The sequence below is a fragment of the Saccoglossus kowalevskii genome, chromosome 3 (assembly GCF_978046115.1).
Source record: "Saccoglossus kowalevskii chromosome 3, keSacKowa6.1, whole genome shotgun sequence".
In the NCBI taxonomy this organism is placed as follows: domain Eukaryota; kingdom Metazoa; phylum Hemichordata; class Enteropneusta; family Harrimaniidae; genus Saccoglossus; species Saccoglossus kowalevskii.
The window spans coordinates 43255486-43267983 of record NC_140643.1 but is presented as its reverse complement, the minus strand read 5'-3'; the positions used below and the strand labels follow the sequence as shown (position 1 = coordinate 43267983).

The 12498-nt window shown below is 37.2% G+C and overlaps 1 protein-coding gene and 1 long non-coding RNA gene across 5 annotated transcripts in view; one reads left to right on the top strand and one right to left on the bottom strand.

Moving 5' to 3' along the window:
* LOC100371226 (6-phosphofructo-2-kinase/fructose-2,6-bisphosphatase-like) overlaps positions 1 to 12498 on the top strand; it is a 50217-nt gene that overhangs the window by 31420 nt on the left and 6299 nt on the right. For all 4 annotated transcript variants that reach the window (XM_085497246.1, XM_085497249.1, XM_085497248.1 and 1 more), the window contains 11 exons: positions 10 to 148; positions 669 to 725; positions 4867 to 4988; positions 5337 to 5398; positions 5991 to 6064; positions 6512 to 6730; positions 8061 to 8165; positions 8488 to 8529; positions 9872 to 9959; positions 11357 to 11419; positions 12029 to 12093. In XM_085497246.1, the coding sequence (XP_085353372.1) occupies positions 10 to 148; positions 669 to 725; positions 4867 to 4988; positions 5337 to 5398; positions 5991 to 6064; positions 6512 to 6730; positions 8061 to 8165; positions 8488 to 8529; positions 9872 to 9959; positions 11357 to 11419; positions 12029 to 12093 (1036 nt within the window). The remainder of the gene's footprint in view (positions 1 to 9; positions 149 to 668; positions 726 to 4866; positions 4989 to 5336; positions 5399 to 5990; positions 6065 to 6511; positions 6731 to 8060; positions 8166 to 8487; positions 8530 to 9871; positions 9960 to 11356; positions 11420 to 12028; positions 12094 to 12498) is intronic.
* On the bottom strand, positions 2785 to 3499 carry LOC144355720 (uncharacterized). The gene is made up of 2 exons (XR_013421286.2): positions 3424 to 3499; positions 2785 to 3096 (listed from the first exon to the last, which is right to left on the bottom strand). It is a non-coding gene; the product is annotated as an uncharacterized LOC144355720 (long non-coding RNA).

Sequence of the window (12498 nt, the reverse complement as noted above, 5' to 3'; positions counted from 1 at the left end):
TGGTTTCAGGCAATGTGCCATTGATGCCTTGACTGATATGTGTAACTGGCTAGAGGTTAATGGTGAGGTTGGTGTATTTGATGCTACAAACACAACAAGAGAAAGAAGGGAAGAAATCTTAGATCAGTGTAATGAACGAGGATTCAAGGTGAATTTCTATTGCTACCTTCCCCGTAATAATGAAGTGGTAAGGTATAGTGGTTACAATGTCTGTCATTGTTGGAGTTGTCCTTAAGAGTTCATGTGGCCAGGTTAAGTCAAGTAGTTTTATTTTCATACGAGTGTGATTGCCCGTCAGCACTCATGTCAACTTTTTCGACTTCTTCTTGAAAACTAAAATTCTTATTGCATTGATACTTGGTGTGTTCATTTTGTGATATCTTCATTTCTCTAATTTTGATGAACACAATGTATTCTTTCAAAACCCGCAATTTCAATTGCTTTGATATTACATATTCATGTATAGATACTACAAATAGACCTCTCTCAGATTTGTTCATTTCAATTTTGATGCATATTTTTGTCATTTTTGGTAGTCGTTTGATCAGATACAAGATGTCAATCATTTTAATGTTAACAAATCATCATAATCAAACATCAGCTTCTGGATCCATATGTCTGACATATGTTCTATGTTTTAATGTCTTGATATTGTTTCTTATTTACAGACATTCTTTGTAGAATCTGTATGTGACCACCCTAATGTGATAGCAGCCAACATAGCGGTAAGTACAGTGAACCATGCAACTGTATTGTTATTGACCATTATTGAAACACTGCAATCTCATCAGTCAATCGGTACCACAGGCAGCACTGTTACTGCAATCTCATTGGTCCATCGGTACCACAGGCAGCACTGTTACTGCAATCTCATTGGTCCATCGGTACCACAGGCAGCACTGTTACTGCAATCTCATTGGTCAATTGGTACCACAGGCAGCGCTGTTATTGCAATCTTATTGGTCCATCGGTACCACAGGCAGCACTGTTATTGCAATCTCATTAGTCAATTGATACCACAGGCAGCACTGTTACTGCTATCTCATTAGTCAATTGGTACCACAGGCAGCATTGTTACTGCAATCTCATTAGTCAATTGGTACCACAGGCAGCACTGTTACTGCAATCTCATTAGTCAATTGATACCACAGGCAGCACTGTTACTGCAATCTCATTAGTCAATTGGTACCACAGGCAGCATTGTTACTGCAATCTCATTAGTCAATTGGTACCACAGGCAGCACTGTTACTGCAATCTCATTAGTCAATTGATACCACAAGCAGCACTGTTACTGCAATCTTATTAGTCAATTGGTACCACAGGCAGCACTGTTACTGCAATCTCATTAGTCAATTGGTACCACAGGCAGCATTGTTACTGCAATCTCATTAGTCAATTGGTACCACAGGCAGCACTGTCACTGCAATCTCATTAGTCAATTGGTACCACAGGCAGCGCTGTTACTGCAATCTCATTAGTCAATTGGTACCACAGGCAGCATTGTTACTGCTATCTCATTTGTCAATTGATACCACAGGCAGCACTGTCACTGCAATCTCATTAGTCAATTGATACCACAGGCAGCACTGTTACTGCTATCTCATTAGTCAATTGATACCACAGGCAGCACTGTTACTGCAATCTCATTAGTCAATTGATACCACAGGCAGCACTGTTACTGCAATCTCATTAGTCAATTGGTACCACAGGCAGCATTGTTACTGCAATCTCATTAGTCAATTGGTACCACAGGCAGCACTGTTACTGCAATCTCATTAGTCAATTGATACCACAGGCAGCACTGTTACTGCAATCTCATTAGTCAATTTGTACCACAGGCAGCACTGTTACTGCTATCTCATTAGTCAATTGATACCACAGGCAGCACTGTTACTGCAATCTCATTAGTCAATTTGTACCACAGGCAGCACTGTTACTGCTATCTCATTAGTCAATTGGTACCACAGGCAGCATTGTTACTGCTATCTCATTTGTCAATTGATACCACAGGCAGCACTGTCACTGCAATCTCATTAGTCAATTACTGTCACTGCAATCTCATTAGTCAATTGATACCACAGGCAGCACTGTTACTGCTATCTCATTAGTCAATTGATACCACAGGCAGCACTGTCACTGCAATCTCATTAGTCAATTGATACCACAGGCAGCACTGTTACTGCTATCTCATTAGTCAATTGATACCACAGGCAGCACTGTTACTGCAATCTCATTAGTCAATTGATACCACAGGCAGCACTGTTACTGCAATCTCATTAGTCAATTGGTACCACAGGCAGCATTGTTACTGCAATCTCATTAGTCAATTGGTACCACAGGCAGCACTGTTACTGCAATCTCATTAGTCAATTGATACCACAGGCAGCACTGTTACTGCAATCTCATTAGTCAATTTGTACCACAGGCAGCACTGTTACTGCTATCTCATTTGTCAATTGATACCACAGGCAGCACTGTTACTGCAATCTCATTAGTCAATTTGTACCACAGGCAGCACTGTTACTGCTATCTCATTAGTCAATTGGTACCACAGGCAGCATTGTTACTGCTATCTCATTTGTCAATTGATACCACAGGCAGCACTGTCACTGCAATCTCATTAGTCAATTGATACCACAGGCAGCACTGTCACTGCAATCTCATTAGTCAATTGCAGTGTTCTCCCCAGAAAAATGTATCAGAGTGGCGGCTAATTTGCATATAATTTACATATCATTAGCATTTGTCTGAAGATAAAGAAAACAATAATGACAGGCTTGCATGGATGAAAATGTGTCTTTATTTTTTAACAAATTTATGTAGAAGATTAAATGAATCTGCTGCTGTGTGATTTCTATGTAATGTTGATTTTTCGGACTTTCATGGAAGCCCAGTGATCTGCAGCTTTTGAGAACGCCGTGATTTTCTTTGCTTCCCACTTCTATTAAATGACATGGCCTTCTTGTGCATCTCCGAGTGTGCGTGTTTATCGATAGCATATTTCGTAATAGTTATACATGGCATAGAATTCCATACCAAAGAACTATTTCTGGATGTTTTTAAGTTGAATTTTCCACATATGTGTCACAGCATTCCTAAAAGATAAGAAATAGGAGCGAATCAATACTTGTATTTAAAAAATATCGTCACGATCAACACGAAAATAAACAAATTGCCGCCATTTTGAAAAGTCGCTAAACTTAAAAATTGCCACGATAAACTTTACCCAACTATTTCAAAACACAATACTAGTATTAGTTACTTTGATAAATCGTAGCCAACAATTTTTGAACTTCCAGAAAGAAGGTCGTTTCCAAAAAAATGTTTCGACGATCGGCAAAAAATGAAGCCATACAAAAATTTACTAAACTAGGTCAAAACTCGCTTCCAAGTAAAACGCTACAAATAAATACTTTTTTTACCTTTGCCATCGGATGTTTCTCTCAGCCACGTATATTTTGTTGTCCATTGTGCATCAAATCTAGAGTTTATTTTTTTGCACTTTTCGTTGTAACATCATCTTGGACACGTTTAGTACCACTGCCGACAGGGGTACCGGTGACCGCGTTGCTGGTGGGTTTATCGCTCGCAACCAGGGGCCCAGCAGGGCGTTCTACGCGGAACCACAACGTAATATTTCTGCTGTTTGACATCGTTGCTTCTTCCAGCCAAATATGCTACTGAGAAAATACTCGCCATTACCCCAATTAAATAGGGCGAAAGTGTTTATTGTCGAAGTACGAAGCTGTATCAGTCCATTGTCTTTGCGTAATCACTGACATGTTTCCATTCACACCTGATTTGGCTCACAGTACCGGACGCTGATGACGCTGACTAACAGATTCGCACGTGTATTAACAAGCTAAAACAAAGAGTAACAGGAAATGCCACAGAGTAGCGGGCAATCTCTCAGAGTAGCGGCATAAATAATGGAGTAGCGGCCCCGCTACGCTAAAACGCTTTGGGGAGAACACTGAATTGATACCACAGGCAGAACTGTCACTGCAATCTCATTAGTCAATTGATACCACAGGCAGCACTGTTACTGCTATCTCATTAGTCAATTGATACCACAGGCAGCACTGTTACTGCAATCTCATTAGTCAATTGATACCACAGGCAGCACTGTTACTGCAATCTCATTAGTCAATTGGTACCACAGGCAGCATTGTTACTGCAATCTCATTAGTCAATTGGTACCACAGGCAGCACTGTTACTGCAATCTCATTAGTCAATTTGTACCACAGGCAGCACTGTTACTGCTATCTCATTTGTCAATTGATACCACAGGCAGCACTGTTACTGCAATCTCATTAGTCAATTTGTACCACAGGCAGCACTGTTACTGCTATCTCATTAGTCAATTGGTACCACAGGCAGCGCTGTTATTGCAATCTCATTAGTCAATTGGCACCACAGGCAGCACTGTTACTGCAATCTCATTAGTCAATTTGTACCTCAGGCAGCACTGTGATTGCAATCTCATTAGTCAATTGGTACCACAGGCAGCACTGTTACTGCAATCTCATTAGTCAATTTGTACCACAGGCAGCACTGTTACTGCTATCTCATTAGTCAATTGGTACCACAGGCAGCGCTGTTATTGCAATCTCATTAGTCAATTGGCACCACAGGCAGCACTGTTACTGCAATCTCATTAGTCAATTTGTACCTCAGGCAGCACTGTGATTGCAATCTCATTAGTCAATTGGTACCACAGGCAGCACTGTTACTGCAATCTCATTAGTCAATCGGTATTGAGTTAAGTATTATTCCCAGATCTTTCCAAATGTAAACAAAATCAAAGATTAATTTATCCTATTTTTAGAAATGTTTAATCAATCTATGATGTATTTATTTATAGGAAGTTAAACTAAGTAGTCCTGATTACAAGGAAATGAGTAAAGATGAAGCAATTCAAGACTTTTTGTATCGAATTAAACATTATCAGGATGCTTATGAACCATTGGATGTTGACTTGGATAGGTAAGCCTTTATCAATGCCAGTTTTGTATGCCAAACATAAAGGGAAGTCCTGGCAAAGAACATAATGCTCCCAGATGAAAGTGCTCCACAAATTTACAGTTTTTCTAGGTATTCAACTTTTCATCAGTATTATATAGATACTCTCAAGATACACAGACCTGAATATTTTTTTTATTGAAATCTGGTTATTAATTAACTAATTTGTAGAATGATAAACCATTTGTCAGCTTGTCCTCTGAAAATTGGTTAATAAATTGTCATTATTTATCTCAAAAAGCAAATGACCATGATAAGACCATAGCATGAATTGTTTGCAAACTATGATCTTGTATATTGTTTGATTTACAGAAATAAGTCCTTTATCAAAGTAATGAATTGTGGTGATAGATTCCTTGTGAATAAAGTTGACGGTGAGTCTTGGTAGTCACTTACATATTCACTACATGCAATTCAGGTAGACCTATTCTGGATTTTTTTTATTTTTGTGACCATACCTCTAATTTTCTAAGTGAATATTTTGGGTAAAAATAGATATTTTTGACTTGCTCTAGAAATTGACTTGCCCAATCACTTCAGTATTTTATATGTTGCTTTGGTGTATATTTACTCCTCTCAGATTTATTGATTTAGTGGCAATGACTTAAATTCTCTAATTTTATAGCATATTTCTGTTATTTTTGGTAAAAAATAACTTCTTATTGAAAGCGACTAGCGAGATTGCTTTGATATTGTGATGAAAACTTCCATTCTCTAATTTTAGTGGATACATTGTGTCATTTTTTGTAAAAAAAAAAATTACTTAAAAACCGTATTTCTTTTTGAGAACCTTGTGTGAACTATTGTCAGCAATGTTTGAAGTTTTCTTTGAATAAAGTATAATGGATTTATACAATAGCAATTTATTGGAGTGGAGCGTAGATAACTAAACTCTCAATCCTCTCTGTTCAATTAATAACTAAATAAATAAAAACTATACATGTTTGAATCTTTTTCTACATTCAGGCCATATACAAAGTCGTATTGTCTATTACCTTATGAATATTCATATTATGTCCAGAACTATTTATTTGACAAGAGTAAGTACAGCTTGTTTTCTTCTGATATTGCAAGTACATCCATTGTTACGATCTTACATTATTTTTTAACATTGTTCACAAACTCGCACAATGTTGACAGCTTACAATACCATGATACTAGTACAAAGTAAAAACAATATATAACAAAAATCAGTTAGAGGGTGACTCAGTACACACTTTACAATGTACATGTATATAGCATGATACATGTATTAAGTATTAACATGGGGCTTTTTAGAGGGGATGGGCGTTGAGCTGAATGTGACCCTGAAAATAGAAATGTCTCAAAATTGGAGCTGGATGTTTAGCCCAGCATGTGTGGTAAGTCAAATGACTATGGTAATAACTGATTCAGTACTGCAAATAAGAGGGATAAAACCAAAGTGTTATAAACTTCAATCAGGTTTTACATACATGTATAAATAATTGTGTATGGTTTTATTACAGCATGGCGAGAGTGAATTAAACTTAAAAGGAAAAATTGGTGGTGATTCTGATCTCTCAGAAAATGGAAGACAGTATGCTAATGCACTGGCCAAGTACTTGGACAGTGAAAATTTACCAGACCTTAAGGTGTGGACAAGTCAGTTGAAGAGAACCATACAGACTGCAGCTGGTGTACATGCACCTCTTGAACAATGGAAAGCACTTAATGAAATAGATGCAGTGAGTATTGGGCAATGTATGATAGTGGAGTATTGTTTGTGACACTGTCTCTATGATGGGTAGTGTGTAGTTGTAGTTGCATTGGATGTATGGTGGTGGTGTAGTGTTTGTGACACTGTCTTTATGATGGGTAGTGTGTAGTTGTGGTTGCATTGGATGTATGATGGTGGTGTAGTGTTTGTGACACTGTCTCTATGATGGTTATGTGTAGTTGTGGTTGCATTGGATTTATGATGATGGTGTAGTGTTTGTGACACTGTCTCTATGATGGGTAGTGTGTAGTTGTGGTTGCATTGGATGTATGATGGTGGTGTAGTGTTTGTGACACTGTCTCTATGATGGGTAGTGTGTAGATGTGGTTGCATTGGATGTATGATGGTGGTGTAGTGTTTGTGACACTGTCTCTATGATGGGTAGTGTGTAGTTGTGGTTGCATTGGATGTATGATGATGGTGTAGTGTTTGTGACATTGTCTCTTGATGGGTAGTGTGTAGATGTGGTTGCATTGGATGTATGATGGTGGTGTAGTGTTTGTGACACTGTCTCTATGATGGTTATGTGTAGTTGTGGTTGCATTGGATTTATGATGGTGGTGTAGTGTTTGTGACACTGTCTCTATGATGGGTAGTGTGTAGATGTGGTTGCATTGGATGTATGATGGTGGTGTAGTGTTTGTGACACTGTCTCTATGATGGTCATGTGTAGTTGTGGTTGCATTGGATTTATGATGATGGTGTAGTGTTTGTGACACTGTCTCTATGATGGGTAGTGTGTAGTTGTGGTTGCATTGGATGTATGATGGTGGTGTAGTGTTTGTGACACTGTCTCTATGATGGTTATGTGTAGTTGTGGTTGCATTGGATTTATGATGATGGTGTAGTGTTTGTGACACTGTATGATGGGTAGTGTGTAGTTGTGGTTGCATTGGATGTATGATGGTGGTGTAGTGTTTGTGACACTGTCTCTATGATGGGTAGTGTGTAGATGTGGTTGCATTGGATGTATGATGGTGGTGTAGTGTTTGTGACACTGTCTCTATGATGGGTAGTGTGTAGATGTGGTTGCATTAGATGTATGATGGTGGTGTAGTGGTTGTAGCACCTTGGTCCATGACGGTAGTCCAGTGGTTGTTCACTGTGCCCATGAGCAAGTAGGAACAGAATTTCAAGTCAACTAAGAATTGAATAAAAAAAACGAGGTCAAATGTCTTTGTATTCAATCAGGCTATCGATAGATAGCTTCTTAAAACCATGTGATGATAATTATGTTAAGCATTTTATTTCTCTTCCTTCTTGCCATAATGCTCATAGTGTATTGTTTTTGTTTCCAGGGTGTTTGTGATGAAATGACGTATCAAGAGATTCAGGATAAATATCCAGAAGAGTTTGCATTACGAGACCAGGACAAATATCATTACAGATATCCCAAAGGAGAGGTAATTATCTTGCTACTGTTTTCTATACCTTAGAAATAAGTTAGATTACCAGACACATGAAATCAAACCTGGTTGTGAATATTTACTCAGCCCCTTGCATCTTTTCTCAGTAGATCTATGAAACTCTTGAAAATTTCCACTGTTGAAACCACTAATGTAGATGTTTATGAATTTTTTGAGAATCATTGGTCTATCCTGACCTGTGTTGTATACTTAAGTTTAGGCATGATATCAAGAGTGTTAGTACTAAAGGTACACATGGAGTGTTGGACATAATGAAAACTGTTGCTAGATTACTTATTCTGTGAATTGTTATTTACAGTCATACCAAGACCTTGTAGCAAGATTAGAACCAGTCATAATGGTGAGTGTTCCACACATTACTAGTTCATCTTGATTGCCAGTATCATGAGTGATTTATGATGTCACCTGATAAACTACACTATACAGGTGTGGTGTATTATCCACTCACCTGATAAACTACACTATACAGGTGTGGTGTATTATCCACTCACCTGATAAACTACACTATACAGGTGTGGTGTATTATCCACTCACCTGATAAACTACACTATACAGGTGTGGTGTATTATCCACTCACCTGATAAACTACACTATACAGGTGTGGTGTATTATCCACTCACCTGATAAACTACACTATACAGGTGTGGTGTATTATCCACTCACCTGATAAACTGCACTATACAGGTGTGGTGTATTATCCACTCACCTGATAAACCACACTATACAGGTGTGGTGTATTATCCACTCACCTGATAAACCACACTATACAGGTGTGGTGTATTATCCACTCACCTGATAAACTACACTATACAGGTGTGATGTATTATCCACTCACCTAATAAACTACACTATACAGGTGTGGTGTATTATCCACTCACCTGATAAACCACACTATACAGGTGTGGTGTATTATCCACTCACCTGATAAACCACACTATACAGGTGTGGTGTATTATCCACTCACCTGATAAACTACACTATACAGGTGTGGTGTATTATCCACTCACCTGATAAACCACACTATACAGGTGTGGTGTATTATCCACTCACCTGTAAACTACACTACACTATACAGATGTGGTGTATTATCCACTCACCTGATAAACTACACTATACAGGTGTGGTGTATTATCCACTCACCTGATAAACCACACTATACAGGTGTGGTGTATTATCCACTCACCTGATAAATTACACTATACAGGTGTGGTGTATTATCCACTCACCTGATAAACCACACTATACAGGTGTGGTGCATTATCCACTCACCTGATAAACTACACTATACAGGTGTGGTGCATTATCCACTCACCTGATAAACTACACTATACAGGTGTGGTGTATTATCCACTCACCTGATAAATTACACGATACAGGTGTGGTGTATTATCCACTCACCTGATAAACCACACTATACAGGTGTGGTGCATTATCCACTCACCTGATAAACCACACTATACAGGTGTGGTGCATTATCCACTCACCTGAGATTATATCAATCACCTTTATTAATTTAAGTGATAAATTTAATGGGTATGTGTGAATTGCATGAATTCTTTGTTCTCAATACAGAGATCTGTGTAACTGTAGATATGGAATCCATTATATACTACCTTTCAAGGTTCAGGCTCTTGTCACTTAATAATTAATAGTAAACTGTACATATTTTGGTTTTAATGTAGGAACTTGAACGACAGAAGGATGTTGTTGTAGTGTGTCATCAGGGTGTCATGCGATGTTTACTGGCTTACTTTCTAGACAAAGGACCAAGTAAGTTGTTTTTTAACACATGATATTCCAGCTACGATAAAAAAAAAATATTTCTGGTAAACAATTTTCTTTGAAAATTAGCACCGCCAGTGGCATCAAAAATGATTTTCTTCTTTTTATACTTTCTTTTTGGTAACATAACACTCATTGCAAATAATATTCGCTGGTCTCTTGACGTATTTCCCATCATCCAGGGCATGTTGGTACTTGGCAATTAGTGGTTACTAGTGCTTGTCTGTATATACTTCTGTACCAAGTCATATCAGGAGCACTATTGCATATAGATATTCTCATAGTATTACATTGAAGACATTGCCCACTAGATCTAATCAACATATTAATGACCATATATACTCATGTATCCTTATTAAAATTTTAAATATATTTTGGGCACTATTGCATATAGATATTCTCACAGTGTTACATTGAAGACATTTCCCACTAGATCTAATCAACATATTAATAACCATATATGGTCATGTATCCTTATTAAAATTTTAAATATATTTTGGGCACTATTGCATATAGATATTGTCATAGTATTACATTGAAGACATTGCCCACTAGATCTAATCAACATATTAATAACCATATATGGTCATGTGATCTTATTAAAATGCATATATATAATTATTATATCAATATAATGCAACCATTTCTCAGACATGCTTGACTGACTTTTGTTGATGAAAGTAGATACTAAGAAAAAGCTTGATAGTATACCTAGGCAAGTCGGTTTGTTTATCAGGGGTTTTTCTAAACCGGGGAACAGGGACGCAGCGCCCCGATACTCTCGGCTGGCACCCTCTTACTGAATTCCAAATTTAACTTTCAAGTCATAAATATATTTCTTGTGCCGTGAACTTCTGTGCTGCAAATATATTTTTCTTCATGAAAACTTCCTAGCAACACCAGCTGTCAATGTGTCTGGACACCAAATACACTAAAATTACTTCAAATACACTAAAATTACTCCAAAAATATTTCAATGGCAATAGGTACACAGTTAAAACGGTGCAAAAACCTACCAATATAGCGTTTCCAGGTCGATCGTCTGTGTGTGTTCCCGCTTGTAAATTTTTTCTAGAAAAACCCCTGTTTATCAAATGTCAAACTGGTTTATGTGGTATTTTACAATTCATTACTACATGATTATTTTCCTAGGAGGTGTCACTGACTTGCTGAATACTCTATAGTTAACACAGTCACTAAAAACTGAACTAATTCATTGACAGTGACTCTTCTCTTATAGAAGTATATGTACCTATTTGAGATGTGCTTCTAATAGATGTTAGTGTGGTTTGCGCTTGTAATTTTCACATGAAAAAATCAAAAGAAGTTGTTACACTCCATGCCCAGAGCTGCTGTAAACAAACTAATATTTATTTGTCTTTCAGATGAGTTACCATACCTCAAATGTCCATTGCATACAGTACTGAAACTGACACCAGTAGCTTATGGTAAATATATTATTGCAATAAATGTTTATTTTAGATAAAATTCAACTATTCGCCATATATGAATACATTATTGTGATTGGAACAGATATGGATTTAATTATTACATGTATTAGCATAATGCACTGTCACGCACTGTTATCTCTGGGTTATGGTTTTCCAAATTAGGCCGCAAAATAGGAATAGCAATTACTGATACTTAATCAGTATCCTTTGAAAATGTGTTTTAATTTTTTTTCATGCTGAGAAAACGAAAATAACATTATAATAAATAGAAAGTTTTAATAAAGGGGGAAAGTAGCATTTATGAAAAAGAATTAAGCAAAACCAGTACAATTGACTGCTACTGTACAATTGTACATGGTGTGTACAGTTTTCTTCAGCAAATCAAATCTATGAATGTCTCCACAAAATAAGAAATGATTTTGACTAAGGCATGTTATAATTTCTGCTATAGTGTATTTAAATGGTAAAACATCTGTACTAGTCCCAGAACATGTGTATTTGTCTCCAGGCATGTTCAGTACAGTGTCTAACCTGACTATATTGACTATATCTTACAACACTAATCTTTCTGATTACCTATTTATTTGCTCATTGTTAATATTGCAGGTTGTCGAGTGGAAAGTGTTTCACTAAATATTGATGCTGTTGACACACATAGGCCTAAACCTGCGGTAAGGATACAAATGTACATTACTCACTTACAGAGAATAACAACTTTTAATGTTACTTCATTGATTCAGCCTGCTACAAAATAATGTGTTTTCATATTCTTTTCAACTGGCTTGCAATATGTGCACCAAGCTCTGTCTCATACATGTAGCTTGTTTCTGTTGTATGCGCCAAGCTGTCTAATTCATGTAACTGTCTAATTCATGTAACTGTCTAATTCATGTAGCTGTCTAATTCATGTCGCTTCTTGTTGCAGTCGTATCTATTTTCCATACTGTTCACTTACTGGCATTAAAGTGTCCTTAAAAGTTATTGTCTGGCATCAAATACAGAATAAAACATGAATATTTGTGGTTGTTTTAGCATCCATTCATATTGCACATGTACTGCTCACAAGTGTATGTACA